This window comes from Ursus maritimus, unplaced genomic scaffold (assembly GCF_017311325.1).
Source record: "Ursus maritimus isolate PB19 unplaced genomic scaffold, ASM1731132v1 scaffold_7, whole genome shotgun sequence".
Classification (NCBI taxonomy): domain Eukaryota; kingdom Metazoa; phylum Chordata; class Mammalia; order Carnivora; family Ursidae; genus Ursus; species Ursus maritimus.
This window is the reverse complement of record NW_024426885.1, coordinates 43,461,759-43,488,300: the sequence shown is the minus strand read 5'-3', so window position 1 is coordinate 43,488,300 and position 26,542 is coordinate 43,461,759. Positions and strand designations below refer to the sequence as shown.

Genomic DNA, 26,542 nt, shown 5'->3' with positions numbered 1-26,542 from the left:
TTCCTGAATTATAGATACATAGCCTTACAGACAGTAAGAGACTTTATTGTTTCTAATTCTATAATTTTAGCTGTGGCTATACAATTAACACAGAAACACAAAACCTGACCTGTCCAGATACCAAAGAGCTATTCTTCTTTCTGGTCAGTGTGAGATTCTTAATTGATTTGAGCTCAGAATAGGTAAACAGAAGAGATAAATGAACAAATGACTAATGGATCAAATTCTAAATTCTCCTTTATGTTTTTACCCAATGCAGAATAGGTCTCTATAAACCTTCAGGGATTAGTAAATGGCAGTCCATGAAATCAAACTCTCAATCATTGTTACAAAGTAATTTTTTTTCTGCCTGCATTCCTGGAGAATTAGTTCTTTCTCTATCCTTGATATTTTATTAACTTAACCTAGGTATGTACTTAGATATGTGGTTTAATTTTCCTTCTGTTCTGTAGATTTTTTTTTTCTCCTTTACTTTAGGGACAGTTTCTATTATGTCTACCTGCTTTTTCTCTTCTATTTGTTTAGTTATTCTGTATCAGGGATACTAATTATCTTTCCATTCAATCTCTGTCCTACATCTTCTGTCTAAGTGCTCTGATGTCTTTATCTTTTTTTGTCTTCAGTACTCAGGTTATTTTAAGACTTTTCTCCTTGCCAATTAGTTTGATTTTCAGTCTTTGGTTCTTTACTTCCTAATTGATTTCCTTAGCAGATTTCAACTTACCTGTTCTTACTAGGTTGTTCTCTGTCACTGGGAACTGCCTTATTTCCTTGTGTGTGTTTCCTTTCAGTCTGGGTTCTTCCTTTGTTCTGCTTGCTATAGTCATTATTTGTTTCTCTCCTTCCTTCTACTCCCTTGTGTATACAGTTGTGTGGCCATTTCTTTTTTATCTTTCTAGGTAGAGACTTAATAGCTAGATCAAGACTTGTATTTGCCCTGATAGAGCATGGGTGAATTCCCATTAATGTCTTGTTCACTTCAGCTGTGATTTTGTCTCCTCCTTTTACTGCACCCCCTCAATACACCTTTTGAGCAGTTGTATGCTGTTCTCTGTCTGCTTCTCTGTGGTTGAAGGGTATGAGGTGGTGTTGTGGGAAGAACTCTTCTGGTGCTGCAGGCTCTCCTGTCTCCTTAGGTTTTGTTCAATGTCTGCTAGCCTCACTCCATCCTGCTGTAGGTGTAGTATAATTTTAAGGGCTTCAGACCCTTCCTTCAAGTCAGAGTAGTGCCTTGGTAGTTGATAGGTTCTGGTCCCACTGTTCCTCTGCTGAGATTTCAGAGCTTTGGTGCTGAAGATGTTTTCCTGGACTTCCCCATGGCATGCCAAACCAGATATATCTATCCAAACTGGAGGATGTTATTAAAACTTTGAAGTTTTATCGACTCACCTATTTTCCCCGTTACTGTTTTCAGGTAGTGTCATCAGACTAGGAGCCAGATCACATTGTACAGAATCTTTTTCTGTCCACTACTTTAAAGTTTAGAGGTGCTTAGTTTAAGCAGTTTTTGCTTGAAGCTGGTGAGTTTTTGGCTAAAAATTACACACACACACACACAAACACACATATTCTTTCTCTTTTTTTAGTTATTGGGGATAGGGAAGTTCTGTAATTCTGCTTCACCCCACCATCTTTACTTGAATGTCTGTATGATTTCCTAAATATTTACTTTTAACATAAGCAATAACATATACATACTCTAGAAACTCTCAATTTTTAAAGTATAGGGATGGCTTAGAATCAGGTTTGTTTGTTTTTTACTAAAAAAACAAAACCAACAAATTACAGTGTTGTAAGATACATAATTTTAAAAGCCATCAGTGACCCTAAGGCATATATTTTTCTTTTATTCACATTTTGCACTTGTGTATGCTTTTGTAGTATTTTTATATAATCATGGTGAACATATAGTGAGCAGTAAGTATATAGCATATTATATTTCTGTTAATGTTAGGATAAACATTTTAGTATATCTGTCTCTTTGTAATCTCACCATGTGACATATGTCATACCTTATCAAACAGTTAAATACAGGACACTAGGTGTTTCTAGTTTTATGCTCTTGTCTGTGCATTAAACCTTCTTGTGTTGGTGTTTTGTGTTACTTTTAAAATAAATTTGAGAGGTTGAGATTAGTGGACTAATCAACTTTATTAAAACCACTATACTTTTCACCATGACATCTAGTGTAGTATCTATTTATATTACCAGTTGGAAATTTTTTTGAGGTCGTTGCTTAAAATGATACCTGATATCTCCATTGTTAATGTCAGAAAAATCTTTTCAGTGCTTTTGTATTTTTTTCCTATATCCTACCGTGACTTTAGTAATGAATTTTAAAAATGTATTCCAGTTTTTATAAGATCACATATGTTTTAAAAAATAACAAATCACATTTTCTTACTTTAAAGGAGATAATATTGTCCAAAGTGAAAAAAATAATTTGGATTGGAAATTGGAAGATGTGTTTTCTATAGAAGTGTTTCTTTTTTAAAAAATACAGTCAAAATTGGCAGTCTAGTTTTATTATTTCTGGATTTTGCTGTCATGCATAGCCTAGGTTTATAAAATTGTTTATAAAAATGTTCTTTACTTTCTCGTAACATTATTAATTTAATTATTGCATTCAGTATTTATTAAGAGTTTTGTAGGAATCATAAGTAGGTTTTGGGCTTTGCTGCATGTCGTTGTCTAGGGATATATGTTCTTATTATGTAATAACCCATGTGATTATGCTTATTTAGGAATGTTTAATCTGCTTTTTTGTCTCCTCAGATTCTGTCAAATTTTGAGAACAAATGCATCTTATAGCTCATGGAAGAAAAAACACAAATCAAGACATTTTTGGGTTCCAAATTGCCAAAATATGGAACAAAATCTGTGAGAAGTACACTGCAGCCAATGCCAAATGGGACACCTGTTAATTTATTGGGAACTTCCAAGAATAGCAATGTCAAAAGTTACATCAAAAATAATGGCTCTGATTGTCCATCATCCCATTCATTTAATTGGAGAACGGCAACTAAATACCAGCTCAGTGCACAAAGTATTGAAGAGCGTAACAGTACTCACACTTCACATGATAACGTAACTGATCCTGAAAAACATGCACCTACTCAAGGAATGTTTGATAAAAATGGGGTAAAGGGAGGCTTGAAAAGTATTTCTTTACTCACATCAAAGTTAGCAAAGCCATCCACTATGTTTGTGTCATCGACAGAGGAGGTAAACCAAAAGTCTTTGTCTGGACCATCTAGTTTGGGTAAATTCACCAAAGGCACATTATTAGGAAGGACTTCATATTCTTCAGTCAGTGCTCCAAAATCACAGTTGAATGGATTGTATGGAAACCGTTCAGCTGGTAGCATACAAAGGCCTAGAGCAAACTCGTGTGCCACCAGAAGCAGTTCTGGAGAAGGCTTAGCACAATCCCTAGACAATATTAAATCTCTTACTTGTGAAAAAATGGTAAGGTCACAAAGTTTTTCACATTCCATTCAGAATTCATTCCTTCCACCTTCATCAATAACCAGATCACATTCCTTCAATAGAGCTGCAGATCTTACAAAGCCTTATCAGAACCAACAGCTACCCGTTAGAGTGCCTCTGAGGTCAAGTATGCTAGCAAGAAATTCCCGGCAGTCAGAAGTACTCAATGGGAATGATCCCTTAGGGTATGGATTTAATAGGCCTTATGCTGCTGGTGGAAAGAAATTGGCTTTACCAAATGGCCCAGGTGTAACTTCTACTTTGGGTTATAGGATGGTTCATCCCTCTCTACTGAAATCTAGCCGACCTCCATTTTCTGGCAGTATCACAGTTGATGGTAATAAAAATTCACCTGCTGATTCATGTGTAGAAGAAGATGCTGAACTTATCGCTAAGGACAGAGCTACTAATAAGGACCAAGAACTAATTGAAAATGATAGTTATAGAACAGAAAATGACCAGACCATGAAGCATAATGCTAAAATTAGATACCTGAGTGATGATGTGGATGATATTTCCTTGTCGTCTTTGTCATCTTCTGATAAGAATGATTTAAGTGAAGACTTTAGTGATGATTTTATAGATATAGAAGACTCCAACAGAACTAGAATAACTCCAGAGGAGATTTCTCTCAAAGAAGAAAAGCATGAAAATGTACCACCAAAGGATATATTTGATTCCCCCAAGGAAAATGAAAAAAGCAAAACTGACGAGTGGATAGATATAAGTGTCACTGGTAAATATTAATATTCTTAAGTTTGTTTGCTTTTTCCTAGATAATATAATAGAACTTGTATTTAAGATTACCTTTTGATTAATTCCAAGATACTGTCAATTTTGTGGAGGGATGGATATAGATAAATTTGGGGCGGGGCACCTTTTATTGTCCTGTGATTTTTTTCTCCCAGTCTTATTTTTCACTACTTAAAACAACAATAAAAATACTCTTCCCTAATGTATCTTACCTTTGTTCTTCTTTGACTCTCATGTACAGGCCTAGTCCATACTGCTTCAGAATTTTTTCTTTTCCCCGGCTTCCCTAAACAGTGGCATGCCATTTTAGTCCGTCTCTTCCCTTATGGTAATAGATGCTATTTGTTTAGAGTAAAGCTGTGCCAAAGGGTAAATGAGCTAATAATAATATAGGTTATGTCCAATCTAATGAATGTTTTTATCCTAGGAAATTTTCATTTTTTTAAAGGAGGACTTAGATTTCTTGTTTAGCAAACTGTATACTTTTCAGAGGAACTTTATTTTTTTAACTGAGAAAAGTGAGATTAGTACCCGTTAAACATTTCCTCTTATACTTGGTCATCCTGGTACTAAAAGTCTGGAGAAATTATATCTTTGTGCCCATATAGCCTGAAAAAAGAGCAAACTGAAGGGATACGCATAAACCCTTGACTGAGGGTCTTCTAGTTAGAAGTGAGTGCCAGAACAAGTATTTCTTTTGTAAGGAGGCAACTGCAAGGTTAAATGATATATACAGAGTAAGGAGTTTCATGGCCAATGTGTAAAAGTAAATATCGTAGGAAATATTAAAAGAATATGAGGCTTTATAATTCTAGAAATGTTATGGAAGTGAAAGGTGGCTCAATGAATTTTCTTTATGTGTATTGGGAAACATTTCAGTAGGTTATTTAAGATTTTATCTCTTGATCTTTTTATTATTTAGGATTTAGAAAATGCTATAGTTAGTAATACTTTTTTGCCAGTTTTTTTTGCTATATTAAATTATTAGAGTTTATATTTTTAGAACCTGAGAAATATATTTTTGTGAATTAATAACATTTTTTTTCTTTTTCTTCTTAAAATCAATTGAAGACAGGAGTGAATGTACAAAACATACTTCTGGGAATAACTTGATTTCACCAGATACAGATTACAGAGCCGGTTCTTCATTTGAGCTCTCTCCATCTGATAGCTCTGATGGAACGTACATGTGGGATGAAGAGGGTTTGGAGCCCATTGGAAATGTCCATCCGGTTGGGAGCTATGAGTCCTCAGAAATGAACAGCATAGTACGTATGAATTTATATATCCTTTGGCAACATTTTGTTTACCTTACTATGGAAAGACTTGTGATACTGCTTGGATTTTTTTAAGTTTATAAATAACGCTCCTAGTTTAAGAAAAGGAAATTCATATCTGTTAAGGGCCTACAAAACATCTGACCTTATTACATAGTAAAGCATATATTTTTGTCACATGACACTTGAGTTAAATACAATCTCATTCATTATATACACACAGACATAGATAGATAGATATACTGGCTAGGCTAGTGGTTCTCAAAGTTGGGGAGGAAGGCAAGGTCTGGATCTAATTTTAGTTGTCATATTGAGGAGTGCTACTGACAAACAGTAGGAAGATGCCAGAGATGCTGCTTTATGCCCTACAGTGGTATCCACAGCAAAGGATTATCCAGCCCAAGATGTCAGTAATGCCACTGTTGAGAAATCCTGGGCTGGGCTATGCTGAGGTAACATTTAAGTGCCAACTCAGTGGCTTAACACAATAAAAGCTTATTTTTTACTCTTCCAAAGTCTATTGTAAGTCTGGAAAACTCTGTAGGGCAACTTCAGTGTTGTAGGCTGCTTTCGTCTTCACCATCTTCACCATCTTCACCAGCACCAAAAGAAGGTGTCTTTCACATCTTTTGAGGCCCCATCAAAAGGTCACGGTTACAGAGGAAGAATGCTGCTAGGTCTCACATGTGCAATTACTCGCTGTGGCCTGAAGATGGCACATGGTACTTTCACTCACAACCTATTGACCCTAACTAATCTTAAGTACTAACTGGGCAAGAAGTGTAATTTTCCTGTGTGCCTGGAGGGCAAGGGAACCAGATATGGGTGAGCAGTAGAAGACCTACCATAATACATTATTATGTGCATATTTTAAGAGACGTTTCAAGTAATGTGGCTAATATGCTGTATGAGTAAAGTGTAGTTTGTGTGTTTGAAGTGACTCATTATAATTACTCAGTATATAAAATATGATTTTCCAGTAGTTGTATGGGAAAATTGGTAGTCTTCATGGATATACTAAATTCCAAGTGGATTTTAGGCATTGTAATTTTCTATACTCTCATAAACCTGTGACTTGGAAAAAATAAGCATCATTACCAGAGGATTTTTAAATTGCACAGACATAGAGAGGACACATTTAATTTAGAGGGAGTACCTCTCATTAGATAAAGGAAGTTTAGTAAAGATTATAGTTTTAGGGCCTTATGTGCTTTCTTACTAGGACTTTTTATTTTTTATTTTTTTTAATGTTTTTTTATTATGTTAGTTACCATACAGTACATCCCCGGTTTCCGATGTAAAGTTTGATGATTCATTAGTTGTGTATAACACCCAGTGCACCATGCAATACGTGCCCTCCTTACTGCCCATCACCGGTCTATCCCATTCCCCCACCCCCTCCCCTCTGAGGCCCTCAGCTTGTTTCTCATAGTCCATAGTCTCTCATGCTTCATTCCCCCTTCTGATCACCCCCCCTTTCTTTATCCCTTTCTTCCCCTACCGATCATCCTAGTTCTTATGTTCCATAGATGAGAGAAATCATATGATAGTTGTGTTTCTCTGCTTGACTTATTTCACTTACTAGGACTTTTTAAAGCAAGTATGTTCAAACGAGGAATGAACATTGTGTCCAGCAGATGGCAGCAAATCCACTTAGTACCTAACATTTTTCAGAGGTTCCCACTATTTTCAGTTCACTGTTCCTATAACTTAATGACACCTCTAAAAGAGTTCAGAATGCACCTAGATTGACCACTAGTCTTTAAGATCTCAGAGCTTCTGATTTAAGAGGAAAAAAGTCTGAGAAAGGATGGAGAATTGATGGCGAATGTTGAAAAAAGTGTTAAGATCTCCTATGGTGATAGTGGATTTATTATTTTTGTTCTGAAATTCTATCAGTTTTTTGCTTTTTATATTTTGAGTGTATTTTGTTAGGTGTGTACCTGTTTAGAATTGTTTTGTTGGTGAAATTGGACCTAAAGTCATAATTTAATGATCTCTATTCCTCATTATGCTTTTTGTCTTAAGGCCTTTTTTCAGGTATGAGTATATTTTATCAGTTTTATTTATGTATGTTCCATCCTTTTATTATGAACCTTTTTGATACATAGCAAATAGGTTATAATTTTTTTTAAATTACAGGTTCTCTTTTTCTCTTAACCAGTGAGTTTAGTCCTTTTATATTTGCATTTACTGATATACTTGGACTTCATTCTGCCACCTTACTACTATTTTTAATTGTCTCACTTTTTCTCCTTTCTTTTTTTTGGCCTAGAATAGTTTAAGTAAATATTTAAAACTTAATCCAAAAAGAAGTTTAACATATTCTCATTTTTCTTGGCCTCCCTATCCCTCTCACCAAAGCCCATGCCCCCGCCCCCATTCCCCAGCTACTGTCAGGGTTATTCTCTACAATAAGTGCTCCTTCCAGCCCAGGTCAAGATAAGGAGCTTTCATTAGAATGTGTATCAACTATGTCACTACTAACACAGTTTAGTTCAACCCACTATTTAGTTTAGTTGATAACTGTTTTCATAGTAAAACTTTCTCTTTGAAAAAAGCAGTGCATTGATAATCATTGTGGTGCAAGCTCCTTATCTTGTCATGGACCCTAACTAACAGTTTGTAGACTGACTGCTTTGTATAGTGTTTATCTAGAATCTGGGCAATTTTTTTTGTTTAAATGCAAATAATGTTCTGTTGAGGTATAATTTACATTAAATAAAATACACAAATATTTTTCATACAACAAAGAGAATTTTGAATATTTGTATATAATTGTTTAAGTCATCCACATTGTGATAGAGAATATTTCTGTCACCCGAGAATGTTTCCTGTGCTTTTCATTCTTTCAACCCCTCCCCAGAGGTGTACTGTTTTGATTTATATCACTATAGATTAATTTTGCCTATACTTCATATAAGTAGAATTATAAACATGGTTATTTTATATCTGGCTTCTTTGATTCAATATTTTGTACTTCTTATAGTCTGTTTCTTGTTTTATTATATAATATTCCTTTGTGTAAAGGTAGCACAACTTACTTTATCCTGCTATTGATAGACATTCAGGTTGTTTCCAGTTTCTGGCAACTGGTAGTGTTGGGAAGATTTTGCTACATGTTTTTGGGTAAACATTTATGCATTTCTGTTGGTAAAATATGTAGGAGAGGCACCACTGGATTATTAGTTATTTATGTATATAGCTTCAGATGCTATTAGTTTTCCAAAGTGGTTGTGCCAGTTTACAGTACCACTGGTAGTAAATGAGCATTCTAGAAATTCCACTTTCTTTTGGTGTTGTGTGTCTTTTTGCATTTTTGCTATTCTGGTGGAGGTATAGTATTGCACTGAGATTTTTGTCTTGTGTTTTGTGATAACTGCTTGTTGAGCACCTTCACATATGTTTATTCGCCCTTGGGATATCTTCTTTTGTGACATGTTTTATATTGAGCTGTACGTATTTTTTCTTTTTAGTTTGTAAAAATCCCTTTGTATATTTTGGATATAAGTTTTTTTTACACATACCTATACATACACATTTATATACGTGTGTATATATTTCATATATATGGCTGCTTTTTATATCTCTTAATAGTGTCTTTTGTTGAATAGAAATTAACAATTTCAATATAGTGCAGTTTGCATCTTTTTCCTTTGTTGTTAGCACTGTTTTGAACTGCAAAATTTTTGTTTACCCCAAAGTCTTGAAGATATGTTTCAATGTTTTCTTCCAAAAGCTTTGTTTTTTAGCTTTCACTTTTAGATCTATGAGACATCTGGAAATTATTTTTGTGCATGTTATGAGGCAGAGGTCAAGATTAATTTTTTTTCTTTTCTTGAGAAGTTTTTATTCCCTACTCTACTGCAGAGTTATCTTTGTCATAAATCAGTGATTGTATCAATATATTTCTTGACTTTTTAGTTCATTGGTCTCTTCTTTTATCCTTATGTCAGTGCTATACTGTTTTTATTTTTGTAGCTTTAAGTATTGACACCTGATAATGAAAGTCTTACAACCTTTTCTTTTCCAAGGTTTCCCTAGCTCACCTTTTGCAATCTCTTTAACTGTTAGAGTGAACACATCAATTTCTGCAAAGAACCTTCAGGGATTTTGAATGGGATTGCATTAACTTTGTAAATCAGTTTGGGAAGAATTGACACGTTTACTATAGTGAATCTTCCAATTCGTAAATGTGATGTGTTCTTCCATTTACTTGGGACTTCAGAAATGTTTCTTGCTAATGTTTTTTATAAAAATTTATACATATTTGCTTTATTTTTAGGTATTTGATTTCATTGTTCTAAATTATACCACTTTTAAAATTTTATTTTCTTAGTTTTTGTTGTATGCACAAATGTATTTGACTTTTATATTTTGAGTTGTTTTTCCAGTGACCTTGGGGAATTCACTTATTAGTTTTAATAATTTGCCTGGAATTTCTATGCATACTATGAAGTCATACCATTTGCAAAAGTCTCCATCTCCCCACCCTTCCTTTTATTGGACCTGTTAGGACCTCCAACATAACGTTGAATTGAAATGCTGATAGAATTTCAGCAAAGTTTTAATAGTCCACCATTAAAATTTCTATGTGTGTTTGTGGTGGGGGGTGGTTATAGATATCTTTCATCAGATTAAGCGAGTTCCCTTCCATTTCATTTGCTTGTAATTTTTCTTGTGTGTGTGAGTAGATGTTAATTTTTCTCTACATTTATTTAAATCATCAAAAATTTTTTTCCTGTTATCTGTTAGTGTGGTAGATTACATTTCTTGATTTTCAAATGTTAAACCACCTTCTATTCCTGGAATAAATTCACTTGGTTGTGATGTGTTATTCTTTTAAATGTCTTTGGGCTTGATATCCTAATAGTTTATTTAGATTTGTTCATAAGCAAGATGGCTCTATCTTTTCGTTTCTTTTCGCATTTGGTATCAGGGTTGTGCTGGCTTCATACAGGAGTTGAGAAGTATTCCCTGTTTTTTTGCCCTTTCAAGGAATTTATGGAAAATTGATGTTCCTCTTTCTTAAATGTCTACAAATTCACCAAATGAAAACTTTAGAACCTGGAGTTTCCTTTGTGAGAGGTTTTTAATAACAGACATAATGTTTTAAGTAGATATGCCCACTAAGATATATAGGGTTTTTTTTGTGTGTGTTGCTTTTTAAAGAATTTTTCCATTTCATCTAAGTTGTCATTTGTTGGTGAAAGTTATTCAGGGGGCGTTGAGTGACTCAGTCAGTTATGTGTCTGACTCATGATTTCAGGTCAGTTTATGATTTCAGGGTCGTGAGATCAAGCCCGATGTTGGGCTTTGCACTGAGTGTGGAGTCCACTTAAGATTCTCTCTCTCCCTCTCCTTCTGCCCCCCACCCTCCTACCCCACTTGCAGGCATGCTGTCTCTCTAAAAACAACAACAAAAAAGTTATTCAAGATTACCTTCTCTTTTTTTTTCTTTCAAAGATTTTATTTATTAGAGAGAGAGAGAGGTAGTGAGAGAGAGCAGGAGTGGGGAGGAGAGGGAGAAGTAGGCTCTCCGCTGAGCAGGGATCCTAATGTGGGGCTAGATCCCAGGACCCCGGGATCATGACCTGAGCCGAAGGCAAATGCTTAACCAACTGAGCTGCCCAGGCACCCCTGGATTATCTTATCTTTTAACATCTTTATGGTATTGTAGTGATGTCTACTGAGCTCTTGCTATAGTCCTGGCATTAAGTATCTTATATATATGACCTTATTTAATGTTTATAGCAACCCCATGAGATAGTCAGAGATGATACTCAAAATAATACCGGTATCACATGGCTGTTACACTATTCAGGCATGTACTTCCTAATAGCAGCCCAAGAGGTAGATGCTATTATTATTATCTCCATCTTAAAAGAAAGGAATAAACAGAGAGAATCCAAGGATACACAGCTAGTACATGACAGAGTGGGATTTTTAATTTAGCTTATCCCAGAGCCCTGGTTCTTAATCACTGTGCTGTATTGCCTCTCAATATGCAAAATACCTGTATGGTCCTAGGATGGGAAGGAATGTCTTAAATACACACGCACACCCACACATACACAGAGACACACAGTAAAAACCATCAAGAAAAAAAATCACTAAATTTTTTTTTTTAAAGATTTTATTTATTTATTTGACAGAGATAGAGACAGCCAGCGAGAGAGGGAACACAAGCAGGGGGAGTGGGAGAGGAAGAAGCAGGCTCACAGCAGAAGAGCCTGACGTGGGGCTCGATCCCATAACGCTGGGATCACACCCTGAGCCGAAGGCAGACGCTTAACCGCTGTGCCACCCAGGTGCCCCCAAAATCACTAAATTTAATTAGATCAGGGGTGCCTGGGTGGCTTAGTTGGTTAAGCGCTGCCTTCAGCTCAGGTCATGATCCCAGGGTCCTGGGATCGAGTCCCATTTTGGGCTCCCTGCTCAGCGGGGAGCCTGCTTCTCCCTCTCTCTCTGCCCCTCCCCCTGCTCATGCTCTTTCTCTCTCTCAAAGAAATAAATAGAATCTTAAAAAAATTAATTACATCAAAATTTAAAACTAGACATAGATAATAAATAAAAAACAAAGTTAAAAGCCACTGGCTGAGAGATTATTTGTGACACATTTAACAAGAATTAAAGTCAGACCACATAATAAACTTTCCTTATCAATAAGAAAAAAGCAAAATAATACAACAGATAGGAGATAATAAAATAATAAATAGCTAATGTGTACTGAGACTTACAATTTCACACTCAACAGACTGGCTAAAATTTTAGTCAGATAATAGCAAGTGGGGTGCATATGACGAACAATAGAAATCTTTCTTCACTGCTGGGAAGGATAAATTGCTAAGTCATTTTTGGAAAATATTTGGCAGCATCTAGTAAAGTTGAAGATCCAAATATGCTCTGATCCAGTGATGTTATTCTTAAGTTTATATCCTAAAGAAACCCTAACATACATGATCAGAGACATGAATAAGAATGTTCGTCGCTCTGCTTATATTACTATTATTATTATGTTACTATTAGGAATAACTCAAATGTCCATTAGCAGGGAAATTTAAAAAATTAACATATTTAAGTGATATTATACAGTATATTATAAAGCAGTGAAAATGAATGAACTTACACTTACAATACACATGTACCACAAGAATGTAAAACTAAAAAATAAGTTGCAGAACATTATGTATCACTTATATAAGTTGTAAAAACACATATAAAACAATATTATTTACTGTTCACAAATACATAAATGTATTAAAGGGAAAGAAAGCCATTCCTCCAAGAGCCCTGGTTCTTTTTAATGGAAAATGCTGTTTTTGAAGCCAAATTCTGGGGGCTAGGTATACTCACTGCTGTTGAAAAGTTGCTGCTTCCAGGCATCTTCAGTGGACAGAACTAGGGAATATAAGTATGTGTGTATGTGTGTGTGTGTGTGTGTGTGTGTGTGTGTGTATTTATATACATACACATTTACATCAGTATTTGTTTCTACATTATCTATATATATTTGAAAACCACTAGTTCACACTAATACCTCCAATTCCAATCCAATGCCACAGGATTCATTCTAGTTTTCTCCTTTCTATATTTGTAACCTCCCTTCTCTGATGGTGATAAAACTGGCTTCTGTTATCCTTAAAATATGTACTTCTTTGATCTGTCTTCCTCTGTGTAACTGATTTCTGTTCTTTGCCACCACTTCCTCTTTCCCATTTATGTCTTTCTCATCCTACTTGGGCTCTGAAACCCCTACAGTGGGTCACCACCATGCATGGATAATGTCTCTACCCTTTTTGGGCTCTGACTTACTCTATCAGGCCATCTCCCACATATATTCTGCTTAAATTTTCATATCTCATTCCAGGCCAACCTCCTGCCTCAGATGCTCCCTCTTCACCCTTCATCATTACCCCTGATGTGCTCAAGCCCTGATACACTAGACCAACCTGGGCATGGATGCTCTTTTCACATTACTTGGGTTCTCATTTCCCATGTTCACTGCCCCTTTATATGTATGCCTTCCTTAGCTTGCTCAGTCTCTGACTTCTTATGCCTCACTCCTCCACCCCCAATCCTACCTGCTAATTTGAAAGCATATTTATGAAGATGTTGTTGGACATCTTAATCTTAATAATATAGGTACAGTATAAACATTCCTAGACCTGTACATGTATCTGTTTTATTATGATATTTTATGATTAATTTTATGATATTTTATGATTAATTTTATTATAAATGATAAAAAAATTCGTAAAAATCATGAGAAATGCTTCTATATGTAATAATGTAATAAATTTTATAGAATCTGTATTATTTTATGTGATTAATATGGAAATTTGGGTCTAGAAGTGTCCAGATAGCTAAAAGGTTCATTTTTCAGATACTGGTTAGATTCAAAGTTTGACATGAACTGCTCTGATTTTTAGGAAATGTGAATTAGATTATCTAAATGGTCAGTGAAAATAATTATAATCAATGAGGAAAGTGCACAGTGTCTTGTGTTGGAAGGATTTATGAGAATCTGGGATCGGCTCAACCATAAAGATCTAACAGGCATCTATTGTAAAACTGCTTCAGAGAGGAAAAATAGTACTTATTTGGAAAACATATAGCACATATAATACTATCTTTGTTGTGTATTTGTAGCAATAAAGAACTAAATAATTGTTCTTAGAAAATCTCATTAAGGATACTAGGCATTCTGATTTTTATTGTTTTTGTAACCAGATTCAGACTTTAATTAAAAACACATTTATAAATCTATAGGTGTTATTAGTTTTTTCTTATTGCTGTAACAAATTACCAAAAATCTTAGTAGCTTAAAACAACACGAACTTATCTTACTGTTTTAGGACCCAGGCCCTCACTGGACTAAAAAAAGAAAGGTAGGCAAGGCTTTCCTTTTGAAAGGTCTGGAGGAGAATCTCTTTTCTTGCCTTTCTGGCTTTGAGGCTGCCCACATTGCTTGGCTTACAGCCCCTTCCATCTGCAGAGCCAGCAATGGCAGGTTGACTCAACCTGCCAAGGTTACTATGACCTTGTCTCTCTCTTTCATTTAAGGACCCTTGTGATTACGTCGGGCCCAACTAGATAAACCAGTGTACTACCCTATTTTGAGGTCTCCTCATTAGCAATCATAATTCGTTTGTAACCTTAATTCTTCTTTGCCATGTAACCTAACATATTCACAGGTTCCAGGGATTAAGATATGGACATCTTTGAGGTGGCCATTATTCTTTTGCCTTGCATATTAGAGTTTTTTTTTTAAATAATACGATTATTCATTTAAAGAAATTATTCTTTTGAGGTTGACAAATTTAGCCCTAGTACTAAAAATAAAATACTAAATTTTAAGCATAGTTTAGCCAAACTCATTTTTTTTTTCAATTTAAGTTATTCTAAACTGATGACATAGTTATTGACGTGGCCTTCACTAAGGTTTGTCATCACTGTAGTTAATCATAGGTTTATTATCTGGAGATATTTGAATATTTTTACTCTTAATATTTGATATCTTCCAATAACTGGAAATAACTTACAGCAATATGTGTGTGTGTATGTGTGTGTGTGTGTGTGTGTGTGTGTTTGTATTTTCTATAAATTGGCATGGAATTTAAAGATGACTGATTTCTAAGAAAGGCAACTAAGGGGATGGTGGAATCATTGGTCTGTTAAAATTTAGGTATTTTGATTCAATTTTTAGGAAAAATTCTTTATAGACACTGACTTAAAAACAGTGTCCAGTACTGTGAAGAAAGTGTAACACTAATAGCACAGTGTTGATTACAAAGTATAATATAGTCTTTATTTGCTAACAGTGCACATGATAAATGTATCTGTTTGATATTATTGATTGCCTTACATCAATAGCTGCCTAAAGTAACTACAGATCTAGATTTCTTCTGACTGAGGTAAAAGCATTTTTTGTTGTTTATTTTTCATTTTTGTCTTGTTCCTAAGGACTGTTTTCACTCCTTTCATTATTTTAATTGTCCTGCATTTCTGTTGTGTTTCTGTTGAGATGTATCTGTTCAGCATGCTAGGTGTGCTGCACTATGAACTATGATTTTATATAAAAGGAGGATGGGATTACTTTATAACTCCCAGCTTTTGTTTTCTTGGACATTGGACCTATATATACTCTGGCAATTTATACATTTACTCTGAATTTTCATTTTAGATCTATTGGTCATACCTATCACAATGGAGATTGTATACTACCCTTTCCCACCCTTCATTATTCAGTTTTATGAGATTTTGCATTTGTTTCCATTCATCCACTTGGCAATGCTATATAGTCTTTAATATACAGAAAAATTAGACACTATAGAATTGAGAACATAGAGATCGTTTACTCTTATCCACTCATTTTATAGATAAGGATACTGAAGCCTGGAAAAGTTAAGTCACACAATCACCTAAGAGACACAGAGGAATTAAAACTTGGAATAAACTGGCTCCCAGTTTATTGTCTATACTGTGTGATGTGGCACGATAAGTTTATATTGGGTTTCATCTTTAAGGTAAAGAAGGTGTTTACTGCTGTATTCTGTTTTCTCTTTGTTATTAAACGTCTGCCTTTTGGAAAATTGTTCCTGTGCAGTCTTACTGGAGAATGCTTTTTTGAAAATCTAAACATACAGATTAATTGCTTCTCCTCTTGTGTCTGCACCCAACTATAGTAGACTAGAAGAATGAAAAGGGGAAAGGCTAATCTATGGTTGGATTGTTCATTTGTTCAGCATGTGTTTTAAATTTCCACTGTGTGCTCTGTACTCTCCTCAGAAATACATTCTGTTGCTGCCTCAACAGAAACTTATGATCCACATTAAAGGAGGAGATGTACTTAATTCTGACCGTTAAAGGAAGATTCCATGTGTGCTTTTAATTAATACATGTTAACCCATTTTGAGTTCAGAATTTGGGGAAGTTTGTATGGCATCTCAAGAAAAGCTTCTTTATGAGTTTAAAATGAAAGAACAGCTTTATTTTTTTGCATTTGTTTAATTTCTGCCTCCTGTTTCTTTGGGATATATTAATAGGGGCCAGTAAAGCTGCAGCCTGCAGACTGCTAATTGCAGTGCAGCCACGCCTTTTAATTTATATATAGTCTGTGTCTGCTTCCATGCTGCGATGGCAGAATTGAATAGTTGCATCAGAGACTGTATTGCCTACAAACCTAAAATGTTAAAATATTTACTATTTGGTCTTTTTTCTTTTTATAAGATTTTATTTATTTATTTATTTATTTATTTATTTATTTATTTATTTGAGGCGGGGGGGCATGCAGACTCCCTATTTGGGACTTGATCCCAGGGCCCTAAGATCATGACCTGAGTTGAAATCAAGAGTCAGATGCTTGCCTGACTAAGCCACCCAGGTGCCCCTACTATTTGGTCTTTTAAAAAAGTTTGCTGACTCCTGCGTTAGAAAACTACAGATAATTTAAAGATTCAGAAATTAATTTTTCAAACTCAGTATAAGTCTGTGTAAGCTCTTTAGGCATTCACTTTTCTTTTTGTTGTTATTTCTAGCACTATTCTCTCTCTGGCCTCCAGTGGAAGGCATCCATCAATCCATTATGTGTTTGAGTGACGGTTATGTGCAAGATGTTGAGGATACATTGGTCAGGCAGCTATAGCTTTTATTTTAGTGGTGCTCATGTCCTGATGAGGCAGATGTAGTTGAAATATTTAGCCAACTTAGTAACTATCTTCAATTAATAAGTGAGGAAAGTTCTACAGAGGAGAATTACAACGTATGAAAGTATGTTATTGGAAGACCTGGTCTAGTGTGGGTGTTAGGTAAGGCGTTTTTTTGGAAATGATATTCAAGCTAAGTTGCCCTAGGATTAAAAGGGTATATATAGTTGCGAGGATGTTACCTGTTTTAGTAAACAGCATATGAGAAGGCCTTGAAGCAGGAAGGGATTATGGAATATTTGAGGAACTATGAGAAGACTACTATTTAGCTTGACTACTGACACGGAAGGGAGGAGTGGCAGGAGAGGAGGCTGTAAGTACAGAGCTCTTATGGAGCTCAAAGGATTTGGATCTTTGTCCTAAAAATTGAAGGGAACTGATGGAGGGTTTTAAGCTTGAAAGGGACATAATTTGGTTTACAATTAAAAAATGCTCTGTATGAAGATTGAATTAGAAGGGAGCTGGACAAGATGCTGGAAGCTACTGTTCTTGAAGAAGGATGGCAGTGGCTTGGGCTAAAGTGGTGGCAAAGTGGAGGTCTAGAGGGGTGGGTGATTTTGAAAACAGGTTTAGTGGGTACAGTTGGCAAAACTGAATTATTTTTTAACTGTAGGGGAGAAAAGTGTTACCTCCTCAGTTTTAGAAGTTCTGATAATATTATTGCTTCTGTTCATTCTGCCAAAATCATCCTAAATTGTTGGTTTGACTTGTTATTTTTCTGATGGTTTTCCCGTTACTCGTAATGTCAAATCTAAACTCCTTTGGTTCTTTCTGGGTTGTTGTCATCTTATGCTGGTCTGTCTGGTTGCTTTTAATCTCCTACTACGTAGGAGAATATACTGGAATATACTTGATATTTCATTATCTCTCTCATCACTCTTAGGTTTCTGGCACTAAGTAAGAGCTCAATATATACTTGTTGAAATGGGTGCTGTGATGACATGCCATTTAATTTGAGATAAATAGAAAAACTTAAAGGTACTGTTTAATACTATTCAGTATTTTTCCATTCATATTGTGACATAACCTATTTACAAAGTAAGTTTCTAAGGTACCACGTGTCATAATAGCAAGGTACAAGTAACTAAAAATGTGACAGTAGTATGGATGTCATAGTGGAGGGACAGCTTACAGAAAGTTGAGACCGTCTTAATATAGGTAAATGAAAATTTCAAACTGATACTGATACTTTCAGCTATGCTGTGATATAGAATACAGAACTTGAACACAAAGAAAGATTTAATACAACTCAGTTTGTTTTTTTTTTAAAGGGGACAAAATGAGATGAGGAAACTAAATTTTTTTTAATTTATATTTTTTTGCCGAACTTGTAAATCTTCTGTTTGCTTTTAATTATTATTGTAGGTTCTTTTTTGACCTGTTAATGTAACTTTTATATATGAAAAAAGTTTAAATTTATCAAATATAGTTGTGGTGACCCTTCAAACACAATATTTTTCTTCACTCTATATTATTTATTATAGATTGTTTATTACAATCTGAAGTTTAATTTAGTAATTACGTATTGAGCCTCTGCTGTGTTCCAGACATACTGTTAATTGCTGAAGATACTCATATGGATAAGGCCATCTTTGTCCTTAATGAATACAAAGTCTAGTATGATTGGCAGATATATTATAAATAAATTACCATACTGTAATTATGTCAGTGATAAGCATGCTATGATTAGTATGCATGTGGTCTCAAAGTAATGCAGAAGGGAGGTTAACTCTGTGTGTGTGTGTGTGTGTGTGTGTGTGTGTGTGTGTTCAGAAGGTTTCAAAGAGGAAGTGACATCTGAGTTGAGTTTCAAAAGAATGAATACAAAATTGACCAATTGGCCAATGAAAAGAGAAGGTAAACATTCATTTTAGGCATAGGAAACAGCATATTAAACTCCATTTAATGTAATGTGCAGTAAGTCTGATGCTCAGACTGGTTTTAAGGAAAGAAAATTGAATCTCAAAGAAGGAAATTCAGACTACTGAAGGAGTTGGGGGCATTAAATACATTCATTTTTCCATCATCCAACAAGAGTATTACACTAAATCACCAATGCATTTGGCATTTCAGTTTATTAAACATTGTTGTGATTTTGTTAAATGAACATTTTTAAGTAGAGCCTCCAGGGTGCTGGATGGTGAGCCAAAAGACCACAAGAGAAACAAAGATAGAGAAGTTTACTACTCACAGGCCCTGGAGGAAGTATACCCCTTGCTTTGTGGGACCACACAGGAAGATCAAGGCAGGGTACAGACAGAAAGACTGAGGAACTGGGGCACATGCCTTCATTAGGGTCTGTGGGTGGAGTGCTTTTGGGGTTCCTGGGCTAAGGTGGATTGTCCAATCAGACCATAAAGAGCGAGGGTTTCGTTAAGCTTCACAGGGGTTTTACCTAAGGGCCATACAAGGGGAAGGTGTTGGGAGTCAAGGAACTTAATTTGCTTATGACTGTGGGCTGTTATCTAGGGCTTGTACTTGCACAAGGCATTAAAATCAGGTTAAGGCCCTTGCAGGCAGCTGCAGCTTGGCCAAAAATGTATGCCTAGGCAGCAATATGATGGAATAGCTCAGCTACACTCTCAACAAACATACATGTTAACTGAAATCTGCCACCCACCGTTATAATCAGTGTGGCTAAAATTATTCATCTGAAACCTGTAAGGCTAAAGTAAATTTAAAAAGGGGTTAAGTCAAGTCAAGCAGAACCTGACTTGGATTTTTTGCCAAAGTCTACAACATATTACAAGACTGACAAGACAGAGACAGTTTACCTACCTCCAGTAGAAGTCCCACACAAGATCGCACACTGACTCTTCTTTCCTTCCTTTTCAGAAACAGAAGAAACAGAAATAAGTCTTATTATAGAATTTGAAGAAGCAGAATATATTTGATTTCTTTTTCTGTTTTAACAAATTACCACAAACTTAGTGTCTTAAAACAACACACATTTATTATCTTATAGTTCTATAGGTGAGAAGTCAGATACAGGTCTCAGTGTGCTAAAATCAAGGTGTCAGCAGGGCTGCATTCTTTTTGGAGGCTCTGGGGGAGAAGGAGAATCCTTTTTTTTTTTTTTTTTTTTTTTACCTTTTCCAGTTTTAAAGAGCTGCCCTTAGATTATGACCCCCTCCCCACTTCCTCCATCTTTAAAGCCAGCAACACTGCATCTCTTTGACCATTCTTCTGCTTCTCTTCTGCCTCCCTCCTGCACTCCAAAGAGTGATTACAGTGGACCCACCTGGATAATCCAGGATAAAATCCCTATTTTAAGGTCAGCTGACTGGCAGCCATAATTCCACCTGCAACCTTAATTCCTCTTTTGCTGTGTAACCTAACATATTCACAGGTATTATTCCAGGGATTATTCTCTTTACCAGGAAAATTATTTCATTTCTCTGGAGTTTCTGTTTTTATTGCAGCAGAATTCTTAAAATATTTTGTGAGAAATCATAATTTCAGCATGGAGATCCCAAAATGAAACAGTGAGTAGTCATTTCTTCTTCTGGAGCTCTTAGATTTGTGACCCTGTATACTGTGTTTATTTTTGTAAGGTGTACCTGGGTATTAAAGTAGGTTTGTTCCTGGGAAGAATGGAGGAAAATCTAAGATGAGCATTTCTTGAGAGCAAAAGAGAAATTTATAAAGCATTGAGCTATAGCTGAAGTCTTCTCTTTCTAGTTACATAATTCACAGGGAATACAATGATGAACGGTCATTTAATTTTTTTTTAAGATTTTTGTGTCATAGGGTATTCCTTGTAAAGAATTTGTGTAGACATGTCAATATTTTAAGATAAGCTCTATTTTAAGGAAATTTCTTCTGTAAAATGTTTGTATTGTAGTGATATTTTATAAGTTATTTAAACTTGGTCACTGTCATCACATCCGGCCATTTAAGTTTTCTTTACGGTTAGACTAACTGCCTCAGCCTTTATTTCAGGTAGAGTCTTGTAGCAATAGTACATCTGAAATTTCTCTGAGCAGGGATTTTTTCAGTGTTGTGATGGGAGTGAGAGACAAAGAACAACTCTGGATTAGAAGTTACTGGGGCTGAGTGTTAGTCTGGATTTATTTTCACTCTCTCTGTTTTGGGTATCTATGAGATAATTACAAACAGTAATTTTTGAAGCCTTCTTAAATGAGGAGTTTGATCCATTATCTTTTTCAAATCTGGAAATTTTTTTCTTTTGTATTATTTTATCCCCTCCATTGTTGCTGTACCCTTTTCTTAGAACTTCTAATAGTTGGTTATTATATCTCACATGAGCTTATGAGCTTCTATTCTCTCCTGTTTTTCTATTTCTGTATTATTATTATTATTATTATTATTAGTCCTTTGTCTTTCTGAGAGATTTCTTAGAGTCTATCTTTCTGTTAATTTTTTCCTTCCTTTCCTAATGTATAACAGAAAGAGCCCTTTCTGTTAAATTTTTAAATCAGACAGTTACTTAATTTTTTATAGAAAATTTCACACCTATTCAAACCTAGAGAGAAGAGTCAAGGGTGTTCACTATACCAGTTATTCAACTTAAAGGATGATCAAAATCATGACCTTTTTTCATGTATATCCCTGTTCACCCACTCCTCTCCCCAAATAGGATTAATTTGAGTGAGTCTTACACATCATCATGATTTATATGATATAATAATGTAATATAAAATATTTATTTATTTAAATTTATTTATTTGAGAGAGAGAGAGATACAGAGAGAGAGAGAGAGAGCATGAATGGGAGGAGGAGGCAGAGTGAAAGGGAGAAGCAGACTCCCTGCTGAGGAGGGAGCCCGACACAGGGCTCGATCCCAGGACCCTAAGATCATGATGTGAGCTGAAGGCAGATGCTTAACCGACTGAGCCACCCAGGTACCCCTAAAGTTTTTATATGTAAATGTACACGTGTACATTTATATGTAGATATTTCACTCTCTCTCTCTCTCTATATATATATATTATATTTCACTAAATAACTATAATAGTTATTTCTCAATGTTTTACTAATAGAGAAGGACTTGTGTTCAGACATAGCTAAATTTCATTACTGTACCTCTAAAAAATTAAGTCATTTCTTAATATCATTAAGATCCTAGTAAATGTTCAATTTTTAGTAAACTTTTGAGTTTTAGATTTTTTTTAATTTAAATTCAATTAGCCAGTATATCATTATTTTCAGATGTAGAGTTCAATAATTCATCAGTTTTGAGTTTTAGATTTATAGAATTATTGCAAAGATAGTATAAAGAGTACCTGTATATCCCACATCCAGGTTCCCCATTTATTAGCATATTACACTAATATTTAGGCTTATTTGCCACACCAGTGAACCAATATTGATATCTTATTACTGAGAGTCCATATTATTTAGATATTCTCAGTTTTCCCCTTCTTTTTCTGTTGTAGGATTCCATACAGGATACTATATTACAATCAGTAGTCATGTCTTAGACTCCTCTTGGTTATGACAGTGCTTTGGACTTTCTTGATTTCAATGGCCTTGGAAGTTTTAAAGAATACTACTAGTCAGATATTTTATAGAATGTTGCCCAACTGGGATTTGTTTCATGCTTTCCTTATGATTAGACTGGAGAAATATGTTTTTGGGCAGAAGACCACAGAGTTAAAGTACATTCACATCACAGCAAGGATGCATACTGTCAATATGACTTATTGTTGTTGCTGTTGACCCTGACTTAAGACAGTGTTTTTCAGGTTTCTCCACAGTAAAGTTTTTCTTTTCTTCTATCTTTCCATACTGTACTCTTTGGGAAACATCAGTTTGGGCAGCCCACACTTAAGGAATAGCTAGTTATGATCCACCTCAAGTGTGGAGTATCTCTGTATAAATTATTTAGATTTCTACTGCAAGATGGAATGGGATTTGTCTCATCCTTCATTTATTTATTTATCCCATCGTTTCTTTATATCAGTATGGACTTAACATATTTTATACTTTTGGTTCTAATTCATACCCCTATCAGTGTATTTTTTTGTTATTTTGGTTTTGGGTACCTTTTTTTTTTTTTTTTAACTTTCTGTCATAAGATACTCCAGACTCATCTTTATATTTCCTGCCTCAGTCTTAGAATGAGCCCTTTCTCTGAAGAGGCTTAGGGTTTTTTTTTTTTTTTTAAGATTTATTTATTTATTTTAGAGAGAGAGAGTGCATGAGAAGGGGGAGGGGCAGAAGGAGAGGGAGAGAATCTCAAGTAGACTCTCTGCTGAGCATGGAGCCCAACATGGGGCTTGATATCATGACCCTGAGATCATGACCTGAGCCGATATCAAGAGTCAGACACTCGGGCGCCTGGGTGGCACAGCAGTTAAGCGTCTGCCTGCGGCTCAGGGCGTGATCCCGGCGTTGTGGGATCGAGCCCCACATCAGGCTCTTCCACTATGAGCCTGCTTCTTCCTCTCCCACTCCCCCTGCTTGTGTTCCCTCTCTCGCTGGCTGTCTCTATCTCTGTCGAATAAATAAATAAAATCTTAAAAAAAAAGAGTCAGACACTCAACCGACTGAGCCACCCACGCACCCCAAAGAGCCTTAGTTTCTAATTGAAGAATTGTATTAGAAACTCAAATTTGCATGTGAGGTATGTGGAACCAGGGTTTTGGTTCTAGATTTTGTCCACTGAAAGAAGAGATATATGTGTGTCTACTAACCTGTGTATATACACATACCTATAAATATTTCTGTATGTAACCATTTATATTTTGAGCTAAACATGAGTTCACATGTTGATATGTCCAATTCTAATCCATTACCATGTGCATCATTCTTGCTTTTTCCCCTTGCCTGTTTGTAACCTCCCACTCTAAGAGGAAGAAAACTATCAGCCATCCATTTATGTAATTATTCAATTCCAGTATATATGTATAATCATTTCAGAATTGTTAATTTGTACACCAATAGGGAACAACTTTATCAACTAGAGTACAGTGCTTATAGAATTTTTTAGCCTTTAGCCTTAGACTCCATTCATTTCTGAATTTACTTAGGTCAGCACCTTATACCACTCATCCCCTTCAGTGAGTTTGTTTCACACATTTGTAATAAATACATTTAGACTTCTGTCACATTCTGCACTCCCTCCAGGGACCCTGACTTCCTAAAAGATTTTTAAACAAATTTGCATGCATTAAAGTTTACTCCTTCTCCTGTAAAGTTCAGTGGATTTTGACAAATGCTTAATGTTTTGTATTCACCATTACAGTATCATAAAGAGTAGTTTCACCATCCTAAAATGTTCCCTATACTTCATCTGTTTATTGCTTTCCCCAGTGAGCCCCTGGCAAACACTGATCTATCTCTATAGTTTTGCCTTTTAAAGAATGCCATATAATTAAAACCATATAGTGTATAGCTTTTTCATACTGGTTTCTTTGATTTAGCAATATGCATTTGAGATTCATCCATGTCTTTTTTGTGACTAGATACCTCATTTTTTAAATTGATCAATAATATTACATTGTATGGATGTACCACAGTTCGTTTATTCATTCATCTGTCAGAGGAAATAAATGTTGGTTGCTTCCAGTTTTTGGCCATTATCAATAAAGCTGCCATAAATATCCACATGCAGATATTTCTGTGAATAGATGTTTCTTTAAATCATTTGGGAAAATATGAAAGAGTGCAGTTGCTTGGTCATGTGGTAAGGCTATGTTAAAAAGCCTTGTTTAAAAGAAACTGCCACGGGCACCTGGGTGGCTCAGTCCTAAAGTGTCTGGCTTTGGCTCAGGGCATGATCTTCTGGCTTCGGCTCAGGGCATGATCCCAGCGTTCTGGGATTGAGCCCCGCATCAGGCTCCTCTGCTGGGAGTCTGCTTCTCCCTCTCCCACTCCCCCTGTTTGTGTTCCCTTTCTCGCTGACTGTCTCTCTCTCTCTGTCAAATAAATAAATAAAATCCTTAAAAAGAATAAAAAATAAAAAAAATAAAAGAAACTGCCAAATTATTTTGCAAAGTCGTTGTACCATTCTGCATTCTTATCAGCAGTTGGTATTGTCAATGTTTTGGATTTTAGGCATTTTAATAGGTATACAGTGGTATCTCATTGTTTTCAAATTTGCAATTCCCTAATAGTAATGCTGAGCGTCTTTTCATATGCTTATTTGTCATCTGTATATCTTTGGTGAGGTGTCAGTGTAGATCTATTTATTTGTTTTCTTATTGTTGAGTTTTAGGAGTTCTCTGTATATTTTGGATGTAAATCTTTTATCAGATATGTGTTTTACAAATATAGAAAATATTTGGTCTGTGCCTTGTCTTTTTATTCTCTTAAAAGTGTCTTTCACAGAGCAGAAGTTTTAATAAATTCCAAATTATCAGTGTTTTCTTTCAAAGATAATGCTGTTGGTATTCTAATTAACAAATCATTATTAAACCCCAGGTCATGTAGGTTTTCTACTTTAAGAAGTTTTATAGTCTTGCAGCACTGTTGAAAAGACTGTCCTTTCTACATTGAACTGCCTCTTCTTCCTTTTTGTCAGAATCAGTTGAGTATATTTGTGTGGGTCCACTTCTGAGCTTTGTTCTGTTCTGTTGATCAGGGCAGCTCAGTCATTAAGCATCTGCCTTCCTCTCAGGTCATGATCCCAGGGTCCTGGGACAGAACCCTGCGTCAGGCTTCCTGCTCAGCAGGGAGCCTGCTTCTCCCTCTCCCTCCGCTGCTCCCCCACTGAGCCACCCTGGCACCCCTATGTGTTTATTCTTTAGCCAATAACATGCTGTCTTATTGTGTTGTTTTGTCTTATAGTAAGTCTTATGTTGTATAACAAAGAATTCAGCTGGCTTTTGTATCTAGTTTGTGCATGGGAACCTCTACATCTTTGGAGTTTCTCGAGTGGCAGGAGTGTTTCTGTTCATGATGGCCTTAATAGGTAGCTAATGAGGTAACTCAGCATGGGGTAAACTATGCAAGAAAAACCACACCTGTGATTATAGGGTTCGGGCATTGAGCCATGTAAAATTAGTCTGACCTCTGAGGAGCAGGGAAGTGGGCTGGAGATTGAGCTCAGTATATGCCCAGTAATTTGATCGATCATGCCCACGTAATGAAACTCCAATAAAAACTCTGGACACTGAATCACAGATGAGCATCCCTGGTTAACAATACTCTCTGCATATTGTTACTCATCACTATACCAAGGAAGTGACCTCTTTGGACTCCACGGAGAGAGAATACGGAAGTTTTGCATTTGGGATCATCTCAGACATTGCTCTGTGTGTGTCTTCTTTTGGCTGGGCATGATTGATACACTTTTTGTTGTGATATAACTGTAATTGTAAACTATTTTGCCTTCCTGAGTTCTGTAAG

The 26,542-nt window shown here is 35.6% G+C and overlaps 1 protein-coding gene across 6 annotated transcripts in view; it reads left to right on the top strand.

Annotated features, from left to right (window-relative positions):
• CCSER2 (coiled-coil serine rich protein 2) overlaps positions 1 to 26,542 on the top strand; it is a 185,487-nt gene that overhangs the window by 40,994 nt on the left and 117,951 nt on the right. For 5 of the 6 annotated variants that reach the window (XR_005833138.1, XM_040623888.1, XM_040623889.1 and 2 more), the window contains 2 exons: positions 2,776 to 4,225; positions 5,314 to 5,510. The exons of the other annotated variant lie outside the window; for it this stretch is intronic. Coding sequence is in view for 4 of the 5 variants with exons in the window: in XM_040623888.1 (XP_040479822.1) it covers positions 2,815 to 4,225; positions 5,314 to 5,510 (1,608 nt within the window). In the remaining variant the exon portion in view is untranslated. The remainder of the gene's footprint in view (positions 1 to 2,775; positions 4,226 to 5,313; positions 5,511 to 26,542) is intronic. 6 annotated transcript variants of the gene reach the window in all.